This window comes from Notechis scutatus, chromosome Z (genome assembly GCF_049901735.1).
Source record: "Notechis scutatus isolate UNSWTSFEM ecotype Mainland chromosome Z, rNotScu1.2, whole genome shotgun sequence".
NCBI classification, from domain to species: Eukaryota; Metazoa; Chordata; class Lepidosauria; order Squamata; family Elapidae; genus Notechis; species Notechis scutatus.
In genome coordinates, this window is record NC_142025.1 from 118,979,428 (window position 1) to 119,001,628 (window position 22,201).

A 22,201-nucleotide genomic window follows, 5' to 3' on the forward strand; every position below is an offset into this window, starting at 1 on the left:
TTAGAACTCCCGTCTCCTAGTGATTGGCCCAAAGTGACCCAGCTGGCTTTCCTGCCTAAGGCGAGACTAGAACTCCCCGTCTCCTAGTGATTGGCCCAAAGTGACCCAGTTGGCTTTCCTGCCTAAGGCGAGACTAGAACTCCCCGTCTCCTAGTGATTGGCCCAAAGTTCACCCAGCTGGCTTTCCTGCCTAAGGCGAGATTAGAACTCCCCGTCTCCTAGTGATTGGCCCAAAGTGACCCAGTTGGCTTTCCTGCCTAAGGCGAGACTAGAACTCCCCGTCTCCTAGTGATTGGCCCAAAGTGACCCAGCTGGCTTTCCTGCCTAAGGTGAGACTAGAACTCACTGTCTCCTAGTGATTGGTCAAAGTTCACCTAGCTGGCTTTCCTGCCTAAGGCGAGACTAGAACTCACAGTCTCCTAGTTATTGGCCCAAAGTGACCCAGCTGGCTTTCCTGCCTAAGGCGAGACTAGAACTCACAGTCTCCTAGTTATTGGCCCAAAGTGACCCAGCTGGCTTTCCTGCCTAAGGTGAGACTAGAACTCCCCGTCTCCTAGTGATTGGTCAAAGTTCACCTAGCTGGCTTTCCTGCCTAAGGCGAGACTAGAACTCACTGTCTCCTAGTTATTGGCCCAAAGTGACCCAGCTGGCTTTCCTGCCTAAGGCGAGACTAGAACTCACTGTCTCCTAGTGATTGGCCCAAAGTGACCCAGCTGGCTTTCCTGCCTAAGGCGACACTAGAACTCCCCGTCTCCTAGTGATTGGCCCAAAGTTCACCCAGCTGGCTTTCCTGTCTAAGGCGAGATTAGAACTCCCGTCTCTAGTGATTGGCCCAAAGTGACCCAGCTGGCTTTCCTGCCTAAGGCGAGACTAGAACTCCCCGTCTCCTAGTGATTGGTCAAAGTTCACCTAGCTGGCTTTCCTGCCTAAGGTGAGACTAGAACTCACTGTCTCCTAGTTATTGGCCCAAAGTGACCCAGCTGGCTTTCCTGCCTAAGGCGAGACTAGAACTCACCGTCTCCTAGTGATTGGTCAAAGTTCACCTAGCTGGCTTTCCTGCCTAAAGCGAGACTAGAACTCCCCGTCTCCCTAGTGATTGGTCCAAAGTGACCCAGCTGGCTTTCCTGCCTAAGGCGAGACTAGAACTCACCGTCTCCTAGTGATTGGTCAAAGTTCACCTAGCTGGCTTTCCTGCCTAAGGCGAGACTAGAACTCACAGTCTCCTAGTTATTGGCCCAAAGTGACCCAGCTGGCTTTCCTGCCTAAGGCGAGACTAGAACTCACAGTCTCCTAGTTATTGGCCCAAAGTGACCCAGCTGGCTTTCCTGCCTAAGGCGAGACTAGAACTCACTGTCTCCTAGTGATTGGCCCAAAGTGACCCAGCTGGCTTTCCTGCCTAAGGCGACACTAGAACTCCCGTCTCCTAGTGATTGGCCCAAAGTTCACCCAGCTGGCTTTCCTGCCTAAGGTGAGACTAGAACTCCCCGTCTCCTAGTGATTGGTCAAAGTTCACCTAGCTGGCTTTCCTGCCTAAGGCGAGACTAGAACTCACTGTCTCCTAGTTATTGGCCCAAAGTGACACAGCTGGCTTTTCTGCCTAAGGTGAGAGTAGAACTCCCGTCTCCTAGTGATTGGCCCAAAGTTCACCTAGCTGGCTTTCCTGCCTAAGGTGAGACTAGAACTCACTGTCTCCTAGTTATTGGCCCAAAGTGACCCAGCTGGCTTTCCTGCCTAAGGCGAAACTAGAACTCCCTGTCTCCTAGTTATTGGCCCAAAGTGACCCAGCTGGCTTTCCTGCCTAAGGCGAGACTAGAACTCCCTGTCTCCTAGTTATTGGCCCAAAGTGACCCAGCTGGCTTTCCTGCCTAAGGTGAGACTAGAACTCCCTGTCTCCTAGTTATTGGCCCAAAGTGACCCAGCTGGCTTTCCTGCCTAAGGTGAGACTAGAACTCACTGTCTCCTAGTTATTGGCCCAAAGTGACCCAGCTGGCTTTCCTGCCTAAGGCGAAACTAGAACTCCCTGTCTCCTAGTTATTGGCCCAAAGTGACCCAGCTGGCTTTCCTGCCTAAGGTGAGACTAGAACTCACTGTCTCCTAGTTATTGGCCCAAAGTGACCCAGCTGGCTTTCCTGCCTAAGGTGAGACTAGAACTCCCTGTCTCCTAGTTATTGGCCCAAAGTGACCCAGCTGGCTTTCCTGCCTAAGGTGAGACTAGAACTCACAGTCTCCTAGTGATTGGCCCAAAGTGACCCAGCTGGCTTTCCTGCCTAAGGCGAGATTAGAACTCCCGTCTCCCAGTGATTGGCCCAAAGTGACCCAGCTGGCTTTCCTGCCTAAGGCGAGACTAGAACTCCCCGTCTCCTAGTGATTGGTCAAAGTTCACCTAGCTGGCTTTCCTGCCTAAGGCGAGACTAGAACTCACAGTCTCCTAGTGATTGGCCCAAAGTTCACCCAGCTGGCTTTCCTGCCTAAGGTGAGACTAGAACTCACAGTCTCCTAGTGATTGGCCCAAAGTTCACCCAGTTGGCTTTCCTGCCTAAGGCGAGACTAGAACTCACTGTCTCCTAGTGATTGGCCCAAAGTTCACCCAGCTGGCTTTCCTGCCTAAGGCGAGACTAGAACTCCCCGTCTCCTAGTGATTGGTCAAAGTTCACCCAGCTGGCTTTCCTGCCTAAGGCGAGACTAGAACTCCCCGTCTCCTAGTGATTGGTCAAAGTTCACCCAGCTGGCTTTCCTGCCTAAGGCGAGACTAGAATTCCCCGTCTCCTAGTTATTGGCCAAAGTGACCCAGCTGGCTTTCCTGCCTAAGGCGAGACTAGAACTCACTGTCTCCTAGTGATTGGCCCAAAGTTCACCCAGCTGGCTTTCCTGCCTAAGGCGAGACTAGAACTCACAGTCTCCTAGTGATTGGCCCAAAGTTCACCCAGTTGGCTTTCCTGCCTAAGGCGAGACTAGAACTCACTGTCTCCTAGTGATTGGCCCAAAGTGACCCAGCTGGCTTTCCTGCCTAAGGCGAGATTAGAACTCCCCGTCTCCTAGTGATTGGCCCAAAGTGACCCAGCTGGCTTTCCTGCCTAAGGCGAGATTAGAACTCCCCGTCTCCTAGTGATTGGCCCAAAGTTCACCCAGCTGGCTTTCCTGCCTAAGGCGAGACTAGAACTCCCCGTCTCCTAGTAATTGGCCCAAAGTGACCCAGTTGGCTTTCCTGCCTAAGGTGAGACTAGAACTCACTGTCTCCTAGTGATTGGCCCAAAGTTCACCCAGCTGGCTTTCCTGCCTAAGGCGAGACTAGAACTCCCGTCTCCTAGTGATTGGTCAAAGTTCACCCAGCTGGCTTTCCTGCCTAAGGCGAGACTAGAACTCCCGTCTCCTAGTGATTGGTCAAAGTTCACCTAGCTGGCTTTCCTGCCTAAGGCGAGACTAGAACTCCCTGTCTCCTAGTTATTGGCCCAAAGTGACCCAGTTGGCTTTCCTGCCTAAGGTGAGACTAGAACTCACTGTCTCCTAGTGATTGGCCCAAAGTTCACCCAGCTGGCTTTCCTGCCTAAGGCGAGACTAGAACTCCCCGTCTCCTAGTGATTGGTCAAAGTTCACCTAGCTGGCTTTCCTGCCTAAGGCGAGACTAGAACTCCCCGTCTCCTAGTGATTGGCCCAAAGTGACCCAGTTGGCTTTCCTGCCTAAGGTGAGACTAGAACTCACTGTCTCCTAGTGATTGGCCCAAAGTTCACCCAGCTGGCTTTCCTGCCTAAGGCGAGACTAGAACTCCCCGTCTCCTAGTGATTGGTCAAAGTTCACCCAGCTGGCTTTCCTGCCTAAGGCGAGACTAGAACTCCCCGTCTCCTAGTGATTGGTCAAAGTTCACCCAGCTGGCTTTCCTGCCTAAGGCGAGACTAGAACTCCCCGTCTCCTAGTGATTGGTCAAAGTTCACCCAGCTGGCTTTCCTGCCTAAGGCGAGACTAGAACTCCCTGTCTCCTAGTTATTGGCCCAAAGTGACCCAGCTGGCTTTCCCGCCTAAGGCGACACTAGAACTCACTGTCTCCTAGTGATTGGTCAAAGTTCACCCAGCTGGCTTTCCTGCCTAAGGTGAGATTAGAACTCCCCGTCTCCTAGTGATTGGCCCAAAGTTCACCCAGCTGGCTTTCCTGCCTAAGGCGACACTAGAACTCCCCGTCTCCTAGTGATTGGCCCAAAGTTCACCCAGCTGGCTTTCCTGCCTAAGGCGAGACTAGAACTCACCGTCTCCTAGTGATTGGTCAAAGTTCACCTAGCTGGCTTTCCTGCCTAAGGCGAGACTAGAACTCACAGTCTCCTAGTTATTGGCCCAAAGTGACCCAGCTGGCTTTCCTGCCTAAGGCGAGACTAGAACTCCCCGTCTCCTAGTGATTGGTCAAAGTTCACCCAGCTGGCTTTCCTGCCTAAGGCGAGACTAGAACTCCCCGTCTCCTAGTGATTGGTCAAAGTTCACCCAGCTGGCTTTCCTGCCTAAGGCGAGACTAGAATTCCCCGTCTCCTAGTTATTGGCCAAAGTGACCCAGCTGGCTTTCCTGCCTAAGGCGAGACTAGAACTCCCCGTCTCCTAGTGATTGGCCCAAAGTTCACCCAGCTGGCTTTCCTGCCTAAGGCGAGACTAGAACTCACTGTCTCCTAGTTATTGGCCCAAAGTGACCCAGCTGGCTTTCCTGCCTAAGGCGAGACTAGAACTCACTGTCTCCTAGTTATTGGCCCAAAGTTCATCCAGCTGGCTTTCCTGCCTAAGGTGAGACTAGAACTCACTGTCTCCTAGTTATTGGCCAAAGTGACCCAGCTGGCTTTCCTGCCTAAGGCGAGACTAGAACTCACTGTCTCCTAGTTATTGGCCCAAAGTTCACCCAGCTGGCTTTCCTGCCTAAGGTGAGACTAGAACTCCCTGTCTCCTAGTTATTGGCCCAAAGTTCACCCAGCTGGCTTTCCTGCCTAAGGTGAGACTAGAACTCACTGTCTCCTAGTTATTGGCCAAAGTGACCCAGCTGGCTTTCCTGCCTAAGGTGAGACTAGAACTCACTGTCTCCTAGTTATTGGCCAAAGTGACCCAGCTGGCTTTCCTGCCTAAGGCGAGACTAGAACTCACTGTCTCCTAGTTATTGGCCAAAGTGACCCAGCTGGCTTTCCTGCCTAAGGTGAGACTAGAACTCCCTGTCTCCTAGTTATTGGCCCAAAGTTCACCCAGCTGGCTTTCCTGCCTAAGGTGAGACTAGAACTCACTGTCTCCTAGTTATTGGCCCAAAGTTCACCCAGCTGGCTTTCCTGCCTAAGGCGAGACTAGAACTCCCCGTCTCCTAGTGATTGGTCAAAGTTCACCCAGCTGGCTTTCCTGCCTAAGGCGAGACTAGAATTCCCTGTCTCCTAGTGATTGGCCCAAAGTTCACCCAGCTGGCTTTCCTGCCTAAGGCGAGACTAGAACTCCCCGTCTCCTAGTGATTGGCCCAAAGTTCACCCAGCTGGCTTTCCTGCCTAAGGTGAGACTAGAACTCCCTGTCTCCTAGTGATTGGCCCAAAGTTCACCCAGCTGGCTTTCCTGCCTAAGGCGAGACTAGAACTCCCCGTCTCCTAGTGATTGGTCAAAGTTCACCCAGCTGGCTTTCCTGCCTAAGGTGAGACTAGAATTCCCTGTCTCCTAGTTATTGGCCCAAAGTTCACCCAGCTGGCTTTCCTGCCTAAGGCGAGACTAGAACTCCCCGTCTCCTAGTGATTGGCCCAAAGTTCACCCAGCTGGCTTTCCTGCCTAAGGTGAGACTAGAACTCCCTGTCTCCTAGTGATTGGCCCAAAGTTCACCCAGCTGGCTTTCCTGCCTAAGGCGAGACTAGAACTCACTGTCTCCTAGTTATTGGCCCAAAGTTCACCCAGCTGGCTTTCCTGCCTAAGGCGAGACTAGAACTCCCGTCTCCTAGTTATTGGCCAAAGTGACCCAGCTGGCTTTCCTGCCTAAGGCGAGACTAGAACTCCCCGTCTCCTAGTGATTGGCCCAAAGTTCACCCAGCTGGCTTTCCTGCCTAAGGCGAGACTAGAACTCACTGTCTCCTAGTTATTGGCCCAAAGTGACCCAGCTGGCTTTCCTGCCTGGCGAGACTAGAACTCACTGTCTCCTAGTGATTGGCCCAAAGTTCACCCAGCTGGCTTTCCTGCCTAAGGCGAGACTAGAACTTCCAAAAACTTCCAACCGGGCAACCCCGGGGTCCTTACCGCTCATCCACGTCCTGAAACAAGCAGTTGGGGGTATGTCTGGTGGTGAAGATTCGTTTATCGGGAGGAATCCTGGGGGCTGGAAGTTGAAAAATCGAAGGCCCAGATGAAGTCAATTTGCTCCGGGCACCCACCCCAACTTCCTCCTAAAACATGCCAATTTCCCCCCGCAATTTTCCCTTTGCAGAAAAAAATGCTGGGCGTTTTTTCTATCCTACCCAATTTGGAAATGGCACTTTTTTTTTTAAAATTGCCTTTTAAAAAAAGAGAGAGAGATTTCCCTGCATGTTAAAAAGACAGCATGCCAGGGAGGTTTTTAACCCCTTTCTCTCAGACCTGCTGGGTTTGTTTTTTGTTTTTTGCAAGGAAAGATTAATAATCTGTCTAAATCAGGTACCTTTCACTTTGCGTATTTATTTATTTATTTTGTCAAAAGCTTACAATACAATAGAAATAAGAATGAACGTAAGTTTAAACATAAGAAATAGGAACTAATAACTGGGGACAATAGGACAGGGACGGTAGGCACGATGGTGCGCTTATGCACGCCCCTTACAGACCTCTTAGGAATGGGGTGAGGTCAATGGAGGTGAGTTTGAGGGTAAAGGAGTTGTACATATGCTTTGTCTCACAAGGGGTCCCCAAATTTGGCAACTTTTAAGACCTGTGGACTTCACCTCCCAGAATTCTGGGAGACGAAGTCTACAAGTCTTAAAGTTGCCAAGTTTGGAGCCCTCTGGCCTACACCAAAGCACCAGGGGTTACAGCTTTCCTGTCCTTCCTTACCCCCTTTTCTTCGCTCACTCCCTCTTCTTTTCCTTCCTTCCTCTTTTCCTCCCTCCTGTTCTCCTTTTTTTCTTCGCTCATTTACTTTTCTTTCCTTCCTCTTTTCCTCCCTCCCCTTCTCCTTCCTTCCATTTTCTTCGCTCACTCCCTTTTCCTTCCTTTCTCTTCTCCTCCCTTCCCTTCCCACCCTATCATAAATCATCCTGTTTTTCTTTCCTTCCTTCCTCTCCTCCTTCCCATTATCTTTCCATCCTGTTTTTCCCTTCCTTCCTTCTGTATGTAAAGCAACTCTGGGTGGCTTACAGGCGGTAAAAAAAAAATCCACCGGAAAGCAGTACAACGTTTAAAACTAGCCAAGTTTTTTTTTTTTTTTCTAAATTAAATTAAAAACCAGCTGAGTGAAAAGTTTCAAAACTAAGCCAAGCTTCGGATCTTTCCAACTTGGCAAGTTTAAGACTTGTGGACTTCCAACTCCCAGAATTCCTGAGCTAACCTGACTGGAGGAGGAATTCTGGGAGTTGAAGTCCACAAGCCTTTAAAGCTGTCAAGTTGGAAAGACCCAACTGCTCTCGTGAGATCTGGAAGCGTTCCTCCCAACTAGTAAAATGGAATTTCCCAGGAAGGAGAGAAAACCCAGCCAGGCCATCCGTGGGACCGGACTTCCGACGCCACCCCTGCCAGGTAGCCCAAATGGGGGGGAGGGGAGGTACCTCTCCTCCGTTACCCCCTCTGGGCTGCCCAAGGGAGACACACAGACCCCCTGGCTCTTACCTTCGTAGCCCGAATGGATGCGCTCGGCGATGAGCAGGCAGCAGGGCTGACCCTCGGCGCTGTCCGAATCCCGCACCTTGGTCAGGTAAGGGGTCAGCCGGAAGGGGTAGTAGCGAAGCTCCCGTCCTCCGGCATGGCCTCCACTGAGAAACAAATGCCTGCAATAAGGCCAAAGGCCAAAGGAGACCAGGACGAGCGACAGAGCAAGAAAAGGGAGGGAGGGAATTTGTCCAGCCCCTCCGCCATCTTTCCTAACCTCCTTCGCGCGGGAGGGGTGGGTGGGTGGGATGGTGGAAAGCCTCCATCTTCTCCCCACAGGGACCTCCCTTCCCTGGGGGGATTCTGGGATCCCTTTCTAAGTCTTTTCTGCGACCTTAAAAACACTCAAAAGAGCCATTTGGATCTGTTTCCCACAGAAAACACCGGGAGCCACAGAACCTGGGTGCGCGTGGCCAACTCAACGCCGCTTCCACCCAGTCACATGACAGACACCCTCGCCACGCCTACCCAGGTTTTGTGGCTCCCTTGGTGTTCTGTGGGAAATGCCCCCCCCCCCCGCTCTCTCCCTCCCTCGTTTCTGTTTTTGTGTGTGCGTGTTTTACCTTCTCAGGCCAGGCAAGGAATGACTGGGAGGGCAATGGGGCAGGGCCAGCCAATGGTAGGCAGACAGCCCTAAAAGAGCCGCATGTGGCTCTAGAGCCACAAGTTGCTGACACCCGAATGAGCCGTTAATGAGGCTCGTTTTTTTTAAGGCCAGGCCAGGCCAGCCTTTGGATGCAAAAGACAAATGGGGAGGGGGATTTTTCAGCCTTAGGAAGGGCCGAGTTCCAATCCTGCTCACCTGATGCGGCAAAAGATGGATTTCTCTTGGGTGTAGTCCATGGAGGCTGCAGTTTAAGAAAGGGAGAGAAAAAATTGCGGCCAGCGGTCAAACACCCTTTTGGGCTGAGAAACTGAAAAAAAATGGGGGCTATTTTCTTCACCCTGAATTCCTCGCTCAGACTTCAAGTCTCCTCCGACAAGCAGCTTTATTAAGGCAAAGAGTCTCAAGTCTGACATGATTTGAGAGTTTCAAACTATTAATATTGCCTTCATCACAGAGAGTCCTCGGCTTACGATCATGACTGAGCGCCCAAAATTTGTGTCGCTAAGGGAGATGTTTGTTATTTTTGCCCCCATTTTAATGACTCTTGCCACAGTGAATCGCCGTAGTCGTTGAGCGAGTCACATGGTCGTTAAATGAATCTGGCTTCCCCCATGGGACTTGGCTTGTCCGAAGCTCGCAAAAGGGGACCCTGTGACGCCAGGACATTACAACCGTCGTAAACAGGAAGTGTCTGAATTTGGATCACAAGACCCATCGGTCATTAAGTATGAAAAATGGCCGTAAGTCACTTTTTCCCAATGCAGTTGTAACTCAGTTGTTAACGGTCACTAAACGAACTGTTGTAAGACGAGGACTACCTGCATTTTAATAACTCAAAGACAATCAAATATACCAAATATTGCTTCCTCCTATTTGTCCTACATCAACAACAATCCTGTGAGGTAGGTTGGGCTGAAAAAAAGTGATCAGCCCAAGCTCACCTAACTGGCTTTCATGGCTAAGGTGGGACTAGAACTCTCCGTCTCCTGGTGACTGGCCCAAAGTCACCCAGCTGGCTTTCATGGCTAAGGTGGGACTAGAACTCTCCGTCTCCTGGTGACTGGCCCAGTCACCCAGCTGGCTTTCATGGCTAAGGTGGGACTAGAACTCACCGTCTCCTGGTGACTGGCCCAAAGTCACCCAGCTGGCTTTCATGGCTAAGGTGGGACTAGAACTCTCCGTCTCCTGGTGACTGGCCCAAAGTCACCCAGCTGGCTTTCATGCCTAAGGTGGGACTAGAACTCTCTGTCTCCTGGTGACTGGCCCAAAGTCACCCAGCTGGCTTTCATGGCTAAGGTGGGACTAGAACTCTCCGTCTCCTGGTGACTGGCCCAAAGTCACCCAGCTGGCTTTCATGCCTAAGGTGGGACTAGAACTCTCTGTCTCCTGGTGACTGGCCCAAAGTCACCCAGCTGGCTTTCATGGCTAAGGTGGGACTAGAACTCTCCCGTCTCCTGGTGACTGGCCCAGTCACCCAGCTGGCTTTCATGGCTAAGGTGGGACTAGAACTCACCGTCTCCTGGTGACTGGCCCAAAGTCACCCAGCTGGCTTTCATGGCTAAGGTGGGACTAGAACTCTCCGTCTCCTGGTGACTGGCCCAAAGTCACCCAGCTGGCTTTCATGCCTAAGGTGGGACTAGAACTCTCTGTCTCCTGGTGACTGGCCCAAAGTCACCCAGCTGGCTTTCATGGCTAAGGTGGGACTAGAACTCTCCGTCTCCTGGTGACTGGCCCAAAGTCACCCAGCTGGCTTTCATGCCTAAGGTGGGACTAGAACTCTCTGTCTCCTGGTGACTGGCCCAAAGTCACCCAGCTGGCTTTCATGGCTAAGGTGGGACTAGAACTCTCCGTCTCCTGGTGACTGGCCCAAAGTCACCCAGCTGGCTTTCATGCCTAAGGTGGGACTAGAACTCCCAGACTCCCGGTGACTGGCCCAAAGTCACCCAGCCAACTTTCGTGGTTAGGACGGAACTAGAACTCCCAGTTTCTTCCTTTCTCACCTGACCCTTAACCTCTAGTCCAACCCTCCTAGAGGTCTTAGATACTATCAAGGGAGGACTATCAAATCCACCCGCTGTATTGTCCCTCCGACCACTAGGCCTGTCTCGATAGCGATGCTTCAAAGGTGGGTGGAGTTCAAAAGCCCCCCCCCCCCTTCACAAGCTCGCCAGCCATCGCCCACTTACTGGCAATGGGGCAGGCGCCCCAGGAGGGCAGGTGGTACGGAGCTGTGGATCCATAGAAGATGCTGACGTCTTGCGGGGCCAAAAACTCTGCAAACTTCGCCCCCTTGAAGACCTCTCTCTTGCAACGCAGGATGAAGGCCGCCTGGTCGGAGATGTAGAGGATTTTCCCCGTGGTGAAAGACACGGCAACTGTAAAGGTGTCCTTTTTGGGGGGGGGCAAAGCAGAAGAAAACAGGAAGGTTGAGCTATGGAAGACATTCCCTAAAACAGGGGCCTCCAACCTTGGGCACTTTAAGACTCATGGACTTCAACCCCCAGAATTCCCCAGTTAGCCATGGAAGGTAACTTTCTTAATAGACGGTGGGTATGCAGTAAATGTAATATATCTTGACTTCAGCAAAGTGAAACAAAAGAACCGGCTGGGGAATTCTGGGAGTTGAAGTCCACGAGTCTTGAATCAGGGGGACTCCAACCTTGGGCACTTTAAGACTCATGGACTTCAACTCCCAGAATTCCCCAGCCAGCCATGGAGGTAACTTTCTTCATAGATGGTGGGTATGCAGTAAATGTAATATATCTTGACTTCAGCAAAGTGAAACAAAAGAACCGGCTGGGGAATTCTGGGAGTTGAAGTCCACGAGTCTTGAATCAGGGGTCTCCAACCTTGGGCACTTTAAGACTCGTGGACTTCAACTCCCAGAATTCCCCAGTCAGCCATGGAGGTAACTTTCTTAATAGACGGTGGGTATGCAGTAAATGTAATATATCTTGACTTCAGCAAAGTGAAACAAAAGAACCGGCTGGGGAATTCTGGGAGTTGAAGTCCACGAGTCTTGAATCAGAGGGTCTCCAACCTTGGGCACTTTAACACTCGTGGACTTCAACCCCCAGAATTCCCCAGTCAGCCATGGAAGGTAACTTTCTTAATAGACGGTGGGTATGCAGTAAATGTAATATATCTTGACTTCAGCAAAGTGAAACAAAAGAACCGGTTGGGGAATTCTGGGAGTTGAAGTCCACAAATCGTAAAATGGCCAAGTCTGCTGGTTGGGGAGGATGGGACTGGAGTCCAGCATATTTAGAGGCCACAAAATCAGTTAAAGATCAGCCCCAAACCTCGTGCCTTGCTTGGGATGCCTGATCTGAAGACATAGCAGTGGGAAACGGTCAAAAGTTGACCTCAAGAGGAAAAGAAACAAAAATGGGGGAGAACTCTAGATTGCCACAACACCATCCTGCCGTGAGTGGAAGTCCCCCAAGTTTTGGACTCACAACTCTGTTGTGGCGCCACACCCAACTCTCATCAAAGATGGTGGAATGGACAGGAACGAGTGATGAGAGGTTTCGGGGAAGGAGTTCCAGGGGAGGTTTGCCTCAAAGAGTCCTTGATTTATGGCCAGAATTAGGACCAGAACTTCTAGTCACTAAGAGACCTGTCATCCAGTAATGGGCTCCTGATTTCACCTTTTTGCTGTTGTTGCTGCGGTTGTGAAGGGAATCACCATGGTCGTTAAGCGAGCATGGCTTCCCTAAGGACTTTGGATTGTCACGACGGACGCAGAAGGGAATGCTGCAACCATCGTAACTATGAGTCCGTTTGCCCCAGAGATTGTGCAAAAAATGGGTCCCGAGTTGCTTCTCTCCCCCCCCCCCACCCCCGATGCCATTGCAACGGTCCCTAAGCCAGGACTGCGTGTCCTTGGGGAAGAAAGCCCAAGGCAGCCCTGACTCACAGGGTTTTTGAGGGTGTATTCAGACGTGATGTTCTCCAGCTCCTCAATGGTGTAGGTGGACATATCCAGGCTGCAGGTCTGGCTGTCGTCAATGCTCCACTGCTGGTAATAATCCTGGCTCGCTAAACGGCGAAAGAAGAACAGGAAGAGTAGATCAGCGTGAGGATATGCATTTATTAAATGGATAGGCTGCCCCATCTCGCTATCGGCCTTCGCCTGGGCCTCCATTTTCCAAGGAGAAAATAACCCATCCTCCACTCTGGGGAGCTCCCCCGATGCAGCATGACACATAAGGCCCTTGTGGTGTGAGGTTGCGGGTCACTTGGGAAAGGCTGGCGGTTCCCTATAAGTCACTAGGCCTCTCCTAGTGTTCCTCAACTAGGTGACTTGAAGGTGGGTGGACTCCAACTCCCAGAATCCCCCAGCCAGTGTGCTTTAAGATAAGGACTTCAACTCCTAGAATTCCTCAGCCAGCCTGCTTTAAAATGGATGGACTTCAAGCCTGAGAATTCCCTGGTCAAGTTTGATTTAAGATGGGTGGACTTCAATTCCCAGAATTCCTCAGCCAGCCTGCTTTAACATGAACTTCAACTCCCAGAACTCCCGAGTCAGCTTGATTTAAAATGGACGGGACTTCAATTCCCAGAACTCCCGAGTCAGCATGCTTTAAAATGGATGTACTTCAACTCCTATAATTTTCCAGCCAGGCTGCTTTAATACGAACGGTTGGACTTCGACACCCAGAATTCCCCAGCCAGTGTGCTTTAAACAGTATGGACTTCCCAGAGTTACGGCTGGGGAATTCTGGGAATTGAAGTCCCCATGTCCTTAAAAGCACCTCAGGTTGAAAATCACTTAAGACTTTGAAACGCTTTGCTCCATGCAAAGAGAAAACACAAGTCAGTTCAGGCTGTCCAATTCTTTCTAAAGCAGCCGGTCAAGCCGTCCCTCCCCGCTGGCAATGCCACACACCCCCCCTTGGCAAAGGACCCACCTTGGACCTGCTTCACGCAGGAGAGGGCATACTGGAGGGTGGCCAGAGTGCCTGATTTCCCCTTGCTGCGTTTCTCGGAGGGCAGACAAATCTTCATCTCTTTGAGGGCTTTCATCAGCTCCTTCTGCGTCTTCACGCGGGCCGACTGCTCACTGCTAGAGGGACAAAGGACGAGAGACCGGTCATCTACTACATCCTAACTAGACTGTGTTGTTTTCTCTGTGTCATGCAATCGTCCTTGTCATCTTTTAATGACCCTATAACCCCTTGCGGGGTGGAGTCTGGGCAACAAAATGGAGCTAACAGAGTGTTTTTTTTTTAAGGGCCGGATGCCTTTCATGTCACCAGTGCGGAGTTTTGTTCCGCATATATATTCTCAGGATGCCCAGAGAGAGAGAAAATATCTGCCTCTACCTAGGACTGAACTCACAGCCTCCGAATAGTGAGACGAGAAGTCCACCTCTAGACCATCGCACGACGGCTAAGCCGAGGATTAGCTGCAGTTTGTTGTTCCTTTTTTAATGTTAATGCTCTCGGTTTCAATATTTCTATTTTAATTGTCTATACTATTATTGAACCAAAAGTTACTTGCTTCTTTAATGGGTGGCAAATCCACCAATGAACTAAAAACAAAAAAAATTAATCTTGATCCAGTAGCTTGCAATAAATATCCCTTTTGCTCTGTTCCTTCATGCTGCTATATCATCTCGTCATTTAACATAGAATCATAGGGTTGGGACCCTAGAGATCTTCTAGTCCACCCCTTTGCTCAAGATAGAAGGTACCCTTATACAATCCCAGTCAAATGGTTCTCATATCATTACCCATCCTTTCCCCAATTATCTTTATATTCTTCTACAACAGGGGTAGGTACCTATGGCCCCTTTATGACCTCTGGGCTCCAACTCCTTTACTTGGAGTAAAGTCCATATTCTTATTTACTTCCTTGGAGTAAAGTCCATATTCTTATTTACTTCCTTGGAGTAAAAAAGTCCATATTTTTACTTACTTCCTTGGAGTAAAAAAGTCCATATTTTTACTTACTTCCTTGGAGTAAAGTCCATATTTTTACTTACTTCCTTGGAGTAAAAATGTCCATATTTTTACTTACTTCCTTGGAGTAAAAAAGTCCATATTTTTACTTACTTCCTTGGAGTAAAGTCCATATTTTTACTTACTTCCTTGGAGTAAAAATGTCCATATTTTTACTTACTTCCTTGGAGTAAAGTCCATATTCTTATTTACTTCCTTGGAGTAAAAAAGTCCATATTCTTATTTACTTCCTTAGAGAGGAAGCAAAGAGTTCCAAGAGGCAAGGAGATAACATTCAAGATTTTTTTTCCCCGCTTTGCTCTCTCTGCCTACTAAACGTTCCCGTGCCGTCCATTCTCCAGAGTTGCGTTGCACACCTGCAGGTGCGTTCTGCACACCTGGGGAGGCCTTACCTGCACATCCCAGCTTACCTGCAGCCGCTGGTGGAGGGGTTGTCCTGCTCTGAGCTAGCACTCAAAAGGCTGTAGGCGATGGAGCTGCTGGGAGGGGACGGACTCTGCGAATTGGAGCTGAGGAGAGAAGGGGGGGCTGGTTTAGATATTAGGGGAAAAAACCCAATCCTGTATACCAGAGTGTCAAACTCAAGGTCCAGTCCTCGACTTACGACAATTGGAAGCAGGGCTCCCGTTACTAAGCAAGCAGGTCGTTAAATGAGTCCTTACGCAGGACCGTGCCTGATTTTACAACTTTTTTTTTGCCGCGGTTGTTAAGCAAGTCACATGGTCGTTAAGTGAATCCAGATCTCCTCCACTGACTCGGCTTGTTGGACCCAGGCTGGGAAAGTCGCGATCCTCTGACCGCCGGTCACGTGCAAGGACAGGTTGTCAAGGCCCCTTTTCCAAGCACTGTCGCAACTTGCAACGGCGGCTAAACAAACGGTCGTAAGTTGAGGACTACATGTAACATCCAATTCTGGGATGACCCTGATGACCTTCTAATGACCCAAGGCTTTATAGGTAGCCCTAAACTTACAACCCCTCATTGAGTGACCGTCCAAGCTTACAAAAGCAGTGGGAAAAATTGATTTAACGACCAGTCTTCACACTTGTGACCATTTACAGCGTTCCCCAGTCATGTGATTAAAATGCGGGCACATTAAAAATTTGTTGCGGTGTCCTCTGGCCCCCTGACCGCCACTTGTGACATTCCCAGCCAGCTTCCATCAAGGGAGGAAGCCGGATTCATTTAATGACCGCATAATTCATTTAACAACCTCCGGGCTTCACTTAACGACCATGGCACAAAAAAAAAAAAAAAACCCCACAACCAAGGCCGTAAAATCGGGCGCAACTCACTTAAAAACCGCCTTGCTTAGCGACAGAAGTTCATTCTGGTTGTTAAGACGAGGATTAACCCCTTCCTACCTCTTGTTGCTCTCGGTGGTGTCCAGGAGAGCCGAGTCCTTCCCGTTGCCGCTGCTGTGTGAATCCCCGTGGGACTCATTGCCACTGGAGCCGTTGCTGTTGACGTCCATGTCGACGGTGGCCTGGCCCTGGGCGTCGCTCCCGCGAGGAGCCCGTGCCCTGCGGGGGGCACCGGAGCTGTCGCTGCTGTTCCCGCCCCCGCCGTTCTGGCTGGATTCACACCCGGTGCTCATGCCTGCTTCTAGAACACAGGCCTCGGCAGAAATAACACAGGCCTCGGCAGAAATAATAGCGCTAAAATGCTATAAATCCCAGGAGGGTGTAGGGGAGCTTGCGGTAACGGAACCTTTTTCGCAACGGCCGGGGCGAGTGGCCTCACTCAGGAGCAATCATTCCATACAAAAGGCCTACAAGGAAGAGGTAAAAAATAATTCACAAAGTTAGAATAAATAATAATAATCTCTCTATACAAAAGCGAAAGGCCCTCACACATCATCACAAAATCTCCAGAACTGTGAAGTCTACAAACTTGAAAGTTGGCACATTATGTTCCTCTCGGCTTCTAGGGGCTCGCTAAGAAAGGATTTTTCGAAATGACCATCAGAGCATTTAGAATATTTCCTCTATTATTATTTATTAACACGCTCTGATGCTAAGGATTTCTACTCCCCCTCCCCCACCTGAGAAGAAATATCGTCCAAATGCAAAAAAACACAAGCAGAGGAGAGGAGTTTCCGTTTCAGTTTCACAGCACCAAACAGCTTTAGTACAGAACAGTTGAGCTAAGCCATACCCAGGCTCCTTGCTGTCTCTTTGCTCACGCGGCAAATATTCTTTCAGTTTCCAAGCAGCCCCCAACTCTCTCACACACTGACAGGACACTAGCCAGATGAATACCGGTAGGCAGAGGCAGAATCCCCCCCCCTCTATTTTCCTCCCTAAAAACTACGCCCAACCACATAGTTTCTTAGCGAAGCACGGGTATCCAGCTAGTATAAAATAGAATGCAATAAATACTTGTGCAGAAAGATCACCGCTTGGTGCCCTTTCCCTTAACCGAATCCCCGACCAATAGGGTTCATTCCGTTGCTGAGGTCAAAGGTGAGCCCTTAGAACCTCTACATTGGCCATGCTGCTAAATCTGGTATCCACAGCACCGTTTTTGGAAACTTTAAGATGGGTGGACTTCAACTCCCAGCATTCCCCTCGCTGGGAAATGCTGGGAGTTAAGTCCAGTCATCTTAAATTGGCCACAATTGAAATAAAAACCTGCTTTAGTGTAATATATGCATTGAAACATCCTCTTTTTTCTCTCTCCTGAGTCCTTCAATTGATGTGAAGAGAAGAAAAAAATAAAGAGAATGAAAAAGAAAATGAAAATAGAATAAAATAAAGTAATATTAATATTAATAAAACAAAATAATAGATAATAAAATAAAATAATAAATAAAATAATGTAAGTTAAAGTCTACCTGGAAATAAATCAGCAAAATAAAATCGAAGGACCACCTGCCAAGGTGTGAGACAAAGATTCTGGCTCAATCTTCGAAAACTTGATGCTATGTTTAGGGGGTCTTCAAACTTGACAGCTTTAAGACTTGTGGACTTCAACTCCCAGAATTCCTCCTCCAGTCATGTCAGCTCAGGAATTCTGGGAGTTGAAGTCCACAAGTCTTAAACTTGCTAAGTTTGAAGACCCTTTGCTAGATGAAGCTGTACTTTTAAAAGAATTTATGGACACTTCAATAGGGGGATTGGTGGTGTCTGCAACTGTCATAACTCGGAAGACAGGTCATAAGCCACTTTTTCCAAGTCTGTCATAACTTTGAAACCATGTTAAACAAAGTTGTCAGTGAATGTTTAAAACCTATGTTCCTTCTCTGGGGTCTTAAGCAATATTTTGTCAACAAGGGTAATGTGGACTTCAACTCCCAGAATTTCCCATCCAGTTCAGCTGGCTGGGGAATTCTGGGAATTGAAGTCCACCTATCTTTAAATTACGAAAGTTGCATAACCATCATTTGCAAAGACTGTGAATATTTTATGATCAAAAGCCGGGTTTTTGAAGGGAAACTCCCATCCAACCTAGTCATTAGCAATGCAAACAAGCCAGGCCCTCTTCCTTTTGCTCTTCTCCAGCCAAAAAACTACACACACACAACCACAACTGCCAACTCACAAAGAAGCAACCTTATTTATCCCTGCCTCTTGAAGCCAAAACACCAGCAGAAACCCTTTTAAAGCTGCCAAGAAGCAACCAACCGGCCTGCAAACAGGAGCACTTAAGACCATCCTTCCCAGCAAGCGTTTCCATAGTGTCCTCTGGCTGGGGAGCATGGGTCCTGTTGTACCAGCCTACCAGATATATATATTTTTTTTGGGGGGGAAAGAACGCTGTGCCTAGTGATTATGTGTAGGTGGTGTCATTGTCAACTCCCATCCAAGTTGCAAAGATGTCACAAGAAACCTTATTAGCACAGGGTGTACTTATTCAGAACAGGAAATTCTATGAAAGGCGAGGGAATTTTTTTTATTTATTTATTTTAAATAACTTTAAAGCAGCAACAGCAGCATGATGGGTTAAAAGGAAACCATTTTGTTTTACAACCAACAACAACAACAAGAAGAAGTTGAGTTTGCTGGGCAAAAAAAATCTGTTTGCGCACCGAAAAGTGGGGACTCCCAAGAACGGAGACCTTTGATTTGAAAGCTGCATTGGCATTTTATTTGAATCTGATCGGTATTAATTACAGGTTCAAATCAATCAAATATTTTGCCAATGGGAAGCTGGACCTGAAGTGAGTTTTGGGAGTTCAGCTTGCCAGCCACCCCCCCCCCCCAAATCCCAACCAAAGAGTGGAGGGGGGAGTGGCAACCAGCGAATCCCACCCCTCAATGGGGAGATAAGACAGGTTCAGGATTTCTCAGCAAGGCAATGGACTTCAACTCCCAGTATCCTCTTGGGGTGGGGTGGGGAGATGGGGAGAAAGAGGGGGAGGGGAGGGAGGGAGGGAGGGAGAGAGAGATGCCTGGGGGATCCTGGGAATTGAAGTCCCCCTTTTTCTTCAAAGTGTACATTGACAAAGTTGGAAGGGGACCTTGGAGGTCATCTAGCCCAACCCCCTGCTCAAACAGGAGACCTTTATACCACTCGAGACAAATGTGACTCAGATTGGGGAAACCTGGACTTCGGAGGGGGAGGGTCATCTAAAGACACCCCTCGGATTCCCCCCCCACGCCAGGCTCACCCTTCCTTCCATAGAAATCCTAGGGCAGGGAGGGCCCTTTGAGGTCCTCTACTCTGCCCCGCCTTGCCCAAATAAACCAGTCCAAACCAACTGCTCTTCCCCCCCCCCTCCCTCTTTCCTTCCCAACCCCAAAGACAAGAGGTAGAAGTTAGAGGAAGAAAAAATGATGACTGTATGTATTTAAAAACCGAGGTAGTCTACTTTATATCTTACAACTAAAAATACGAAGAGTTAAGCATAAAAAAAAAAAAGAAATCTCTTTTAAAAATTTGGTGGGTTGTTTTTTTTTCTTGCTATATAGGAGTTCTCATAGTATCGTTAGAGCTATTAATATACGTGTTAGTATATCATCATCATCATTAAATGGGCTAACATCTATTCTAGAATTAGCTCTGGTTTTCTTTTGTTTCTTGTAAATGCTGCCTTCAAAAACGCTTCTGAATAAAATTATAAAAACGAAAACAAAAAATAGCAAAAGGGAAAGTTGGCATAAAAAGCAAGCTTACATGGCACCTCCTGCTGCTGCTCCCCCTCCCTCCCCCAGGCGGGGTCTCCTCGAGGCCAAGTAGACGGGCCCTTCCTTCCTCAGAGCCCCCTCTCCCCATCGTGATCCCGGCCAGGGTCTCTCTTTCTCCCACCCACCCACCCATCCTTCTTCGGCTTGCAATACGGGAGAAAAAGAGACGCTCCCTCCCTCCCTCCGTCCGCCTCGCTTCTCCCAGCCGCCCCGCCTGCAAGCACATGGCCGAGACGGGTGCTTTCGCAGCGCCTCCCCTCCCTCCCTCGGCCCAGATTACGAAAGCGCCTCGGCAGGAGAGAACATTCTGTCCCCAGCCCAGCCCACGTGAGGCCCGAGCCGGGGCTGCCGAGCCAGCCAGCCCGCCAGCCACGGCCGCCGCCACTCTGGAGCCACTACGGCGGGGTTCCCAGTTCTTTCCAGCCTGCCACCCAGATCCGGAACCTCCCCTTCCCCAAATTACACCCCGCTCCGCTTCTTGCACGCGCACTGTTTTTCTTTTTTGCACGCGCTTTTTAATTTTTTTTTGCACGCACTTTTTAATATATATATATATTTTGCACGCTCAATTTTTATTTTTATTTTTGCATGCGCACTTTCCCCCCCTTTTTTTTTAACTACTCACATGGGTGAAGAAGATCGAGTCCTTGGCTCGGTTCGAGCGGAGGAAACCCTGGCTTCTCTCTCTACCCGACGCAAGCCTGAGCCGGGGCGAACTGCTCGCCGGCTCCTCGCGACCAGTTGGCGGTGGTTCCCTCGCTGACCGCCGGCATTCTCGCTCGGGGATTGCGGGAGAGCGAGGGCGATCGGGGCGGTGCGGTGCGGAGAGCCGCAACGGAGGAGCAACGGAGGAGCAGCAGTAGCGGGCTCGCGTTGCCGGCTCAACTGCTTCTGGCTCCGGGCAGGGCGGCGCAAATTCTATAAGCCGAAAGCGAGGCGGAGCGGCAAAAAAAGCGACGGGTGGTGTCAGCCGGCCCTGCTCCCGTCCCCCCGCCCCCCCCGCTTTACACACCCCGCTCCGCACGTGTACCTTGGTGCTGCCACCAGACGGCGCCGCGGCCCGCTCATTGGCTGGACGGGCCGGCCAATCGGAAGGCGGTGTTATGACTGCATAATGAAGAGCCGGGGCGCGGTGCGGACTCAACTGTAGCCTGCGAGCGGTGGGAAAGGGAGGGTGGAACGTCAAGCGGCGCCCTCCCGTCCCAGAAGAACAGCGGTGGAGGTTTACAGATTCAACAGAGTTGGATGGGACCTTGGAGGTCATCTAGTCCGATCCCGCCCCCGCCCAAACAGGAGACCCTAAGGGGTAGAGTAGAATAACAAGAGTTGAAAGGGATCTTGAAGGTCATCTAGTCCAACCCCCTGCTCATGTAGGAGACCTTATACCAGAGACAAATGAGTTGTCCACTTTCTTCTTAAACTCCCCCAGCAGTGGGACTATCTACAACTTCTGGAGGCAAAACCTTTCCACTCTTTAATTAGTAGTAGTACTTTATTGTCGTCGCACCTCGTACAGCAAAATTAAATGCCATCCATAGTGTAGATTAACAGAATGACAGAGTTGGAAGGGACCTTGGAGGACATCTAGTCCAACCCCCTGCTCAAGCAGGAGATCATATACCATTTCACACAAATGGCAGTCCAATCTCTTGTTAAAAGCCTCCAGTGAGACCCTGCAACTTCTGGTGGCAAGTTATTCCACTTGATTAATTGTTCTGTCAGGAAATTTCCCTTTATTTCTAGGTTGAATCTCTCATTGTTCAGTCTCCACCCATTATTCCTTTTCTGGCCTTCTGGTGCTTTAGAAAATAGCTTCACCCTCTCCTCTCTGTGGCAGCCCCTCAAATATTGGAAGGCTGCTATCATATGTCTCCCCATCGTCCTTCTCTTCACTAGACTAGCCAGGCCCAGTTCCTGCAACCATTAAATGTTTTATCCTCCAGCCCCCTAATCATCCTGGTTGCTCTTCTCTGCACTCTTTCCAGAGTCTCAACCTCTTTTTATAGTGTGGTGACCAAAATTGGATGCAGTATTCCAACTGTGGTCTTCCAAGGCATTATAAAGCAGTTCTAACATTTCACATAAAATCATTTCCTAAATTTTTTCTCTCGTTTGCAATTCTTCTCTCTCTCTCTCTCTCTCTCTCTCACACACACACACACACACATATACACACACACAACAACAACAATTGTGACCTGGGCCTTCCCTTCTGAACGAATGCAGAACCTGCTGCTTCCTTTTGGCCCTCTAAAAGTGACCCAAATAGGACAGGTTAAAAAAATAAGGACAAAGAGCATCCAAACAGAAATGAGAAGCATTTCATAACACAACAGTCTCTTCTGAAAGTGCCCAAACCACCATCTAAATTTAGAAATGGGACACCACCTTCCACCGCACCCCAATTTTCCGGATTTTTGTCCTCGTACATTATGCTCTTTGGTTTAAAGTAGGTTTTGTTGATGATGGATGGTGTCTTAGTGCTTTTGTTGCCTCACAGCAATTTTCTCAGCCTGCTGAGACAATAGATTTGAGAATATTTGGAAACTGATACGCTGTTTCTCTGAAAATACGACTTACCCTGAAAGTAAGTCCTAGCTTGATTTTTACATATGTGCCCAATATAAGCCGTACTCCCCAAAATAAGCCCTAATTAAGATCCTATCCATAAAAATTAAGC

General features: G+C 49.5%; 1 protein-coding gene across 1 annotated transcript in view; it reads right to left on the bottom strand.

Annotated features, from left to right (window-relative positions):
• Positions 1 to 20,414, bottom strand: part of PER1 (period circadian regulator 1) — a 39,227-nt gene extending 18,813 nt beyond the window's left edge. The window contains 9 exon segments of the mRNA XM_087945777.1: positions 6,224 to 6,302; positions 7,781 to 7,923; positions 8,622 to 8,667; positions 10,613 to 10,814; positions 12,346 to 12,467; positions 13,340 to 13,494; positions 14,803 to 14,901; positions 15,757 to 16,163; positions 20,147 to 20,414. Coding sequence (XP_087801903.1) covers positions 6,224 to 6,302; positions 7,781 to 7,923; positions 8,622 to 8,667; positions 10,613 to 10,814; positions 12,346 to 12,467; positions 13,340 to 13,494; positions 14,803 to 14,901; positions 15,757 to 15,989 — 1,079 coding nt within the window. The 5' untranslated portion in view covers positions 15,990 to 16,163; positions 20,147 to 20,414.
• Between the last annotated feature and the right edge of the window lie 1,787 nt (positions 20,415 to 22,201).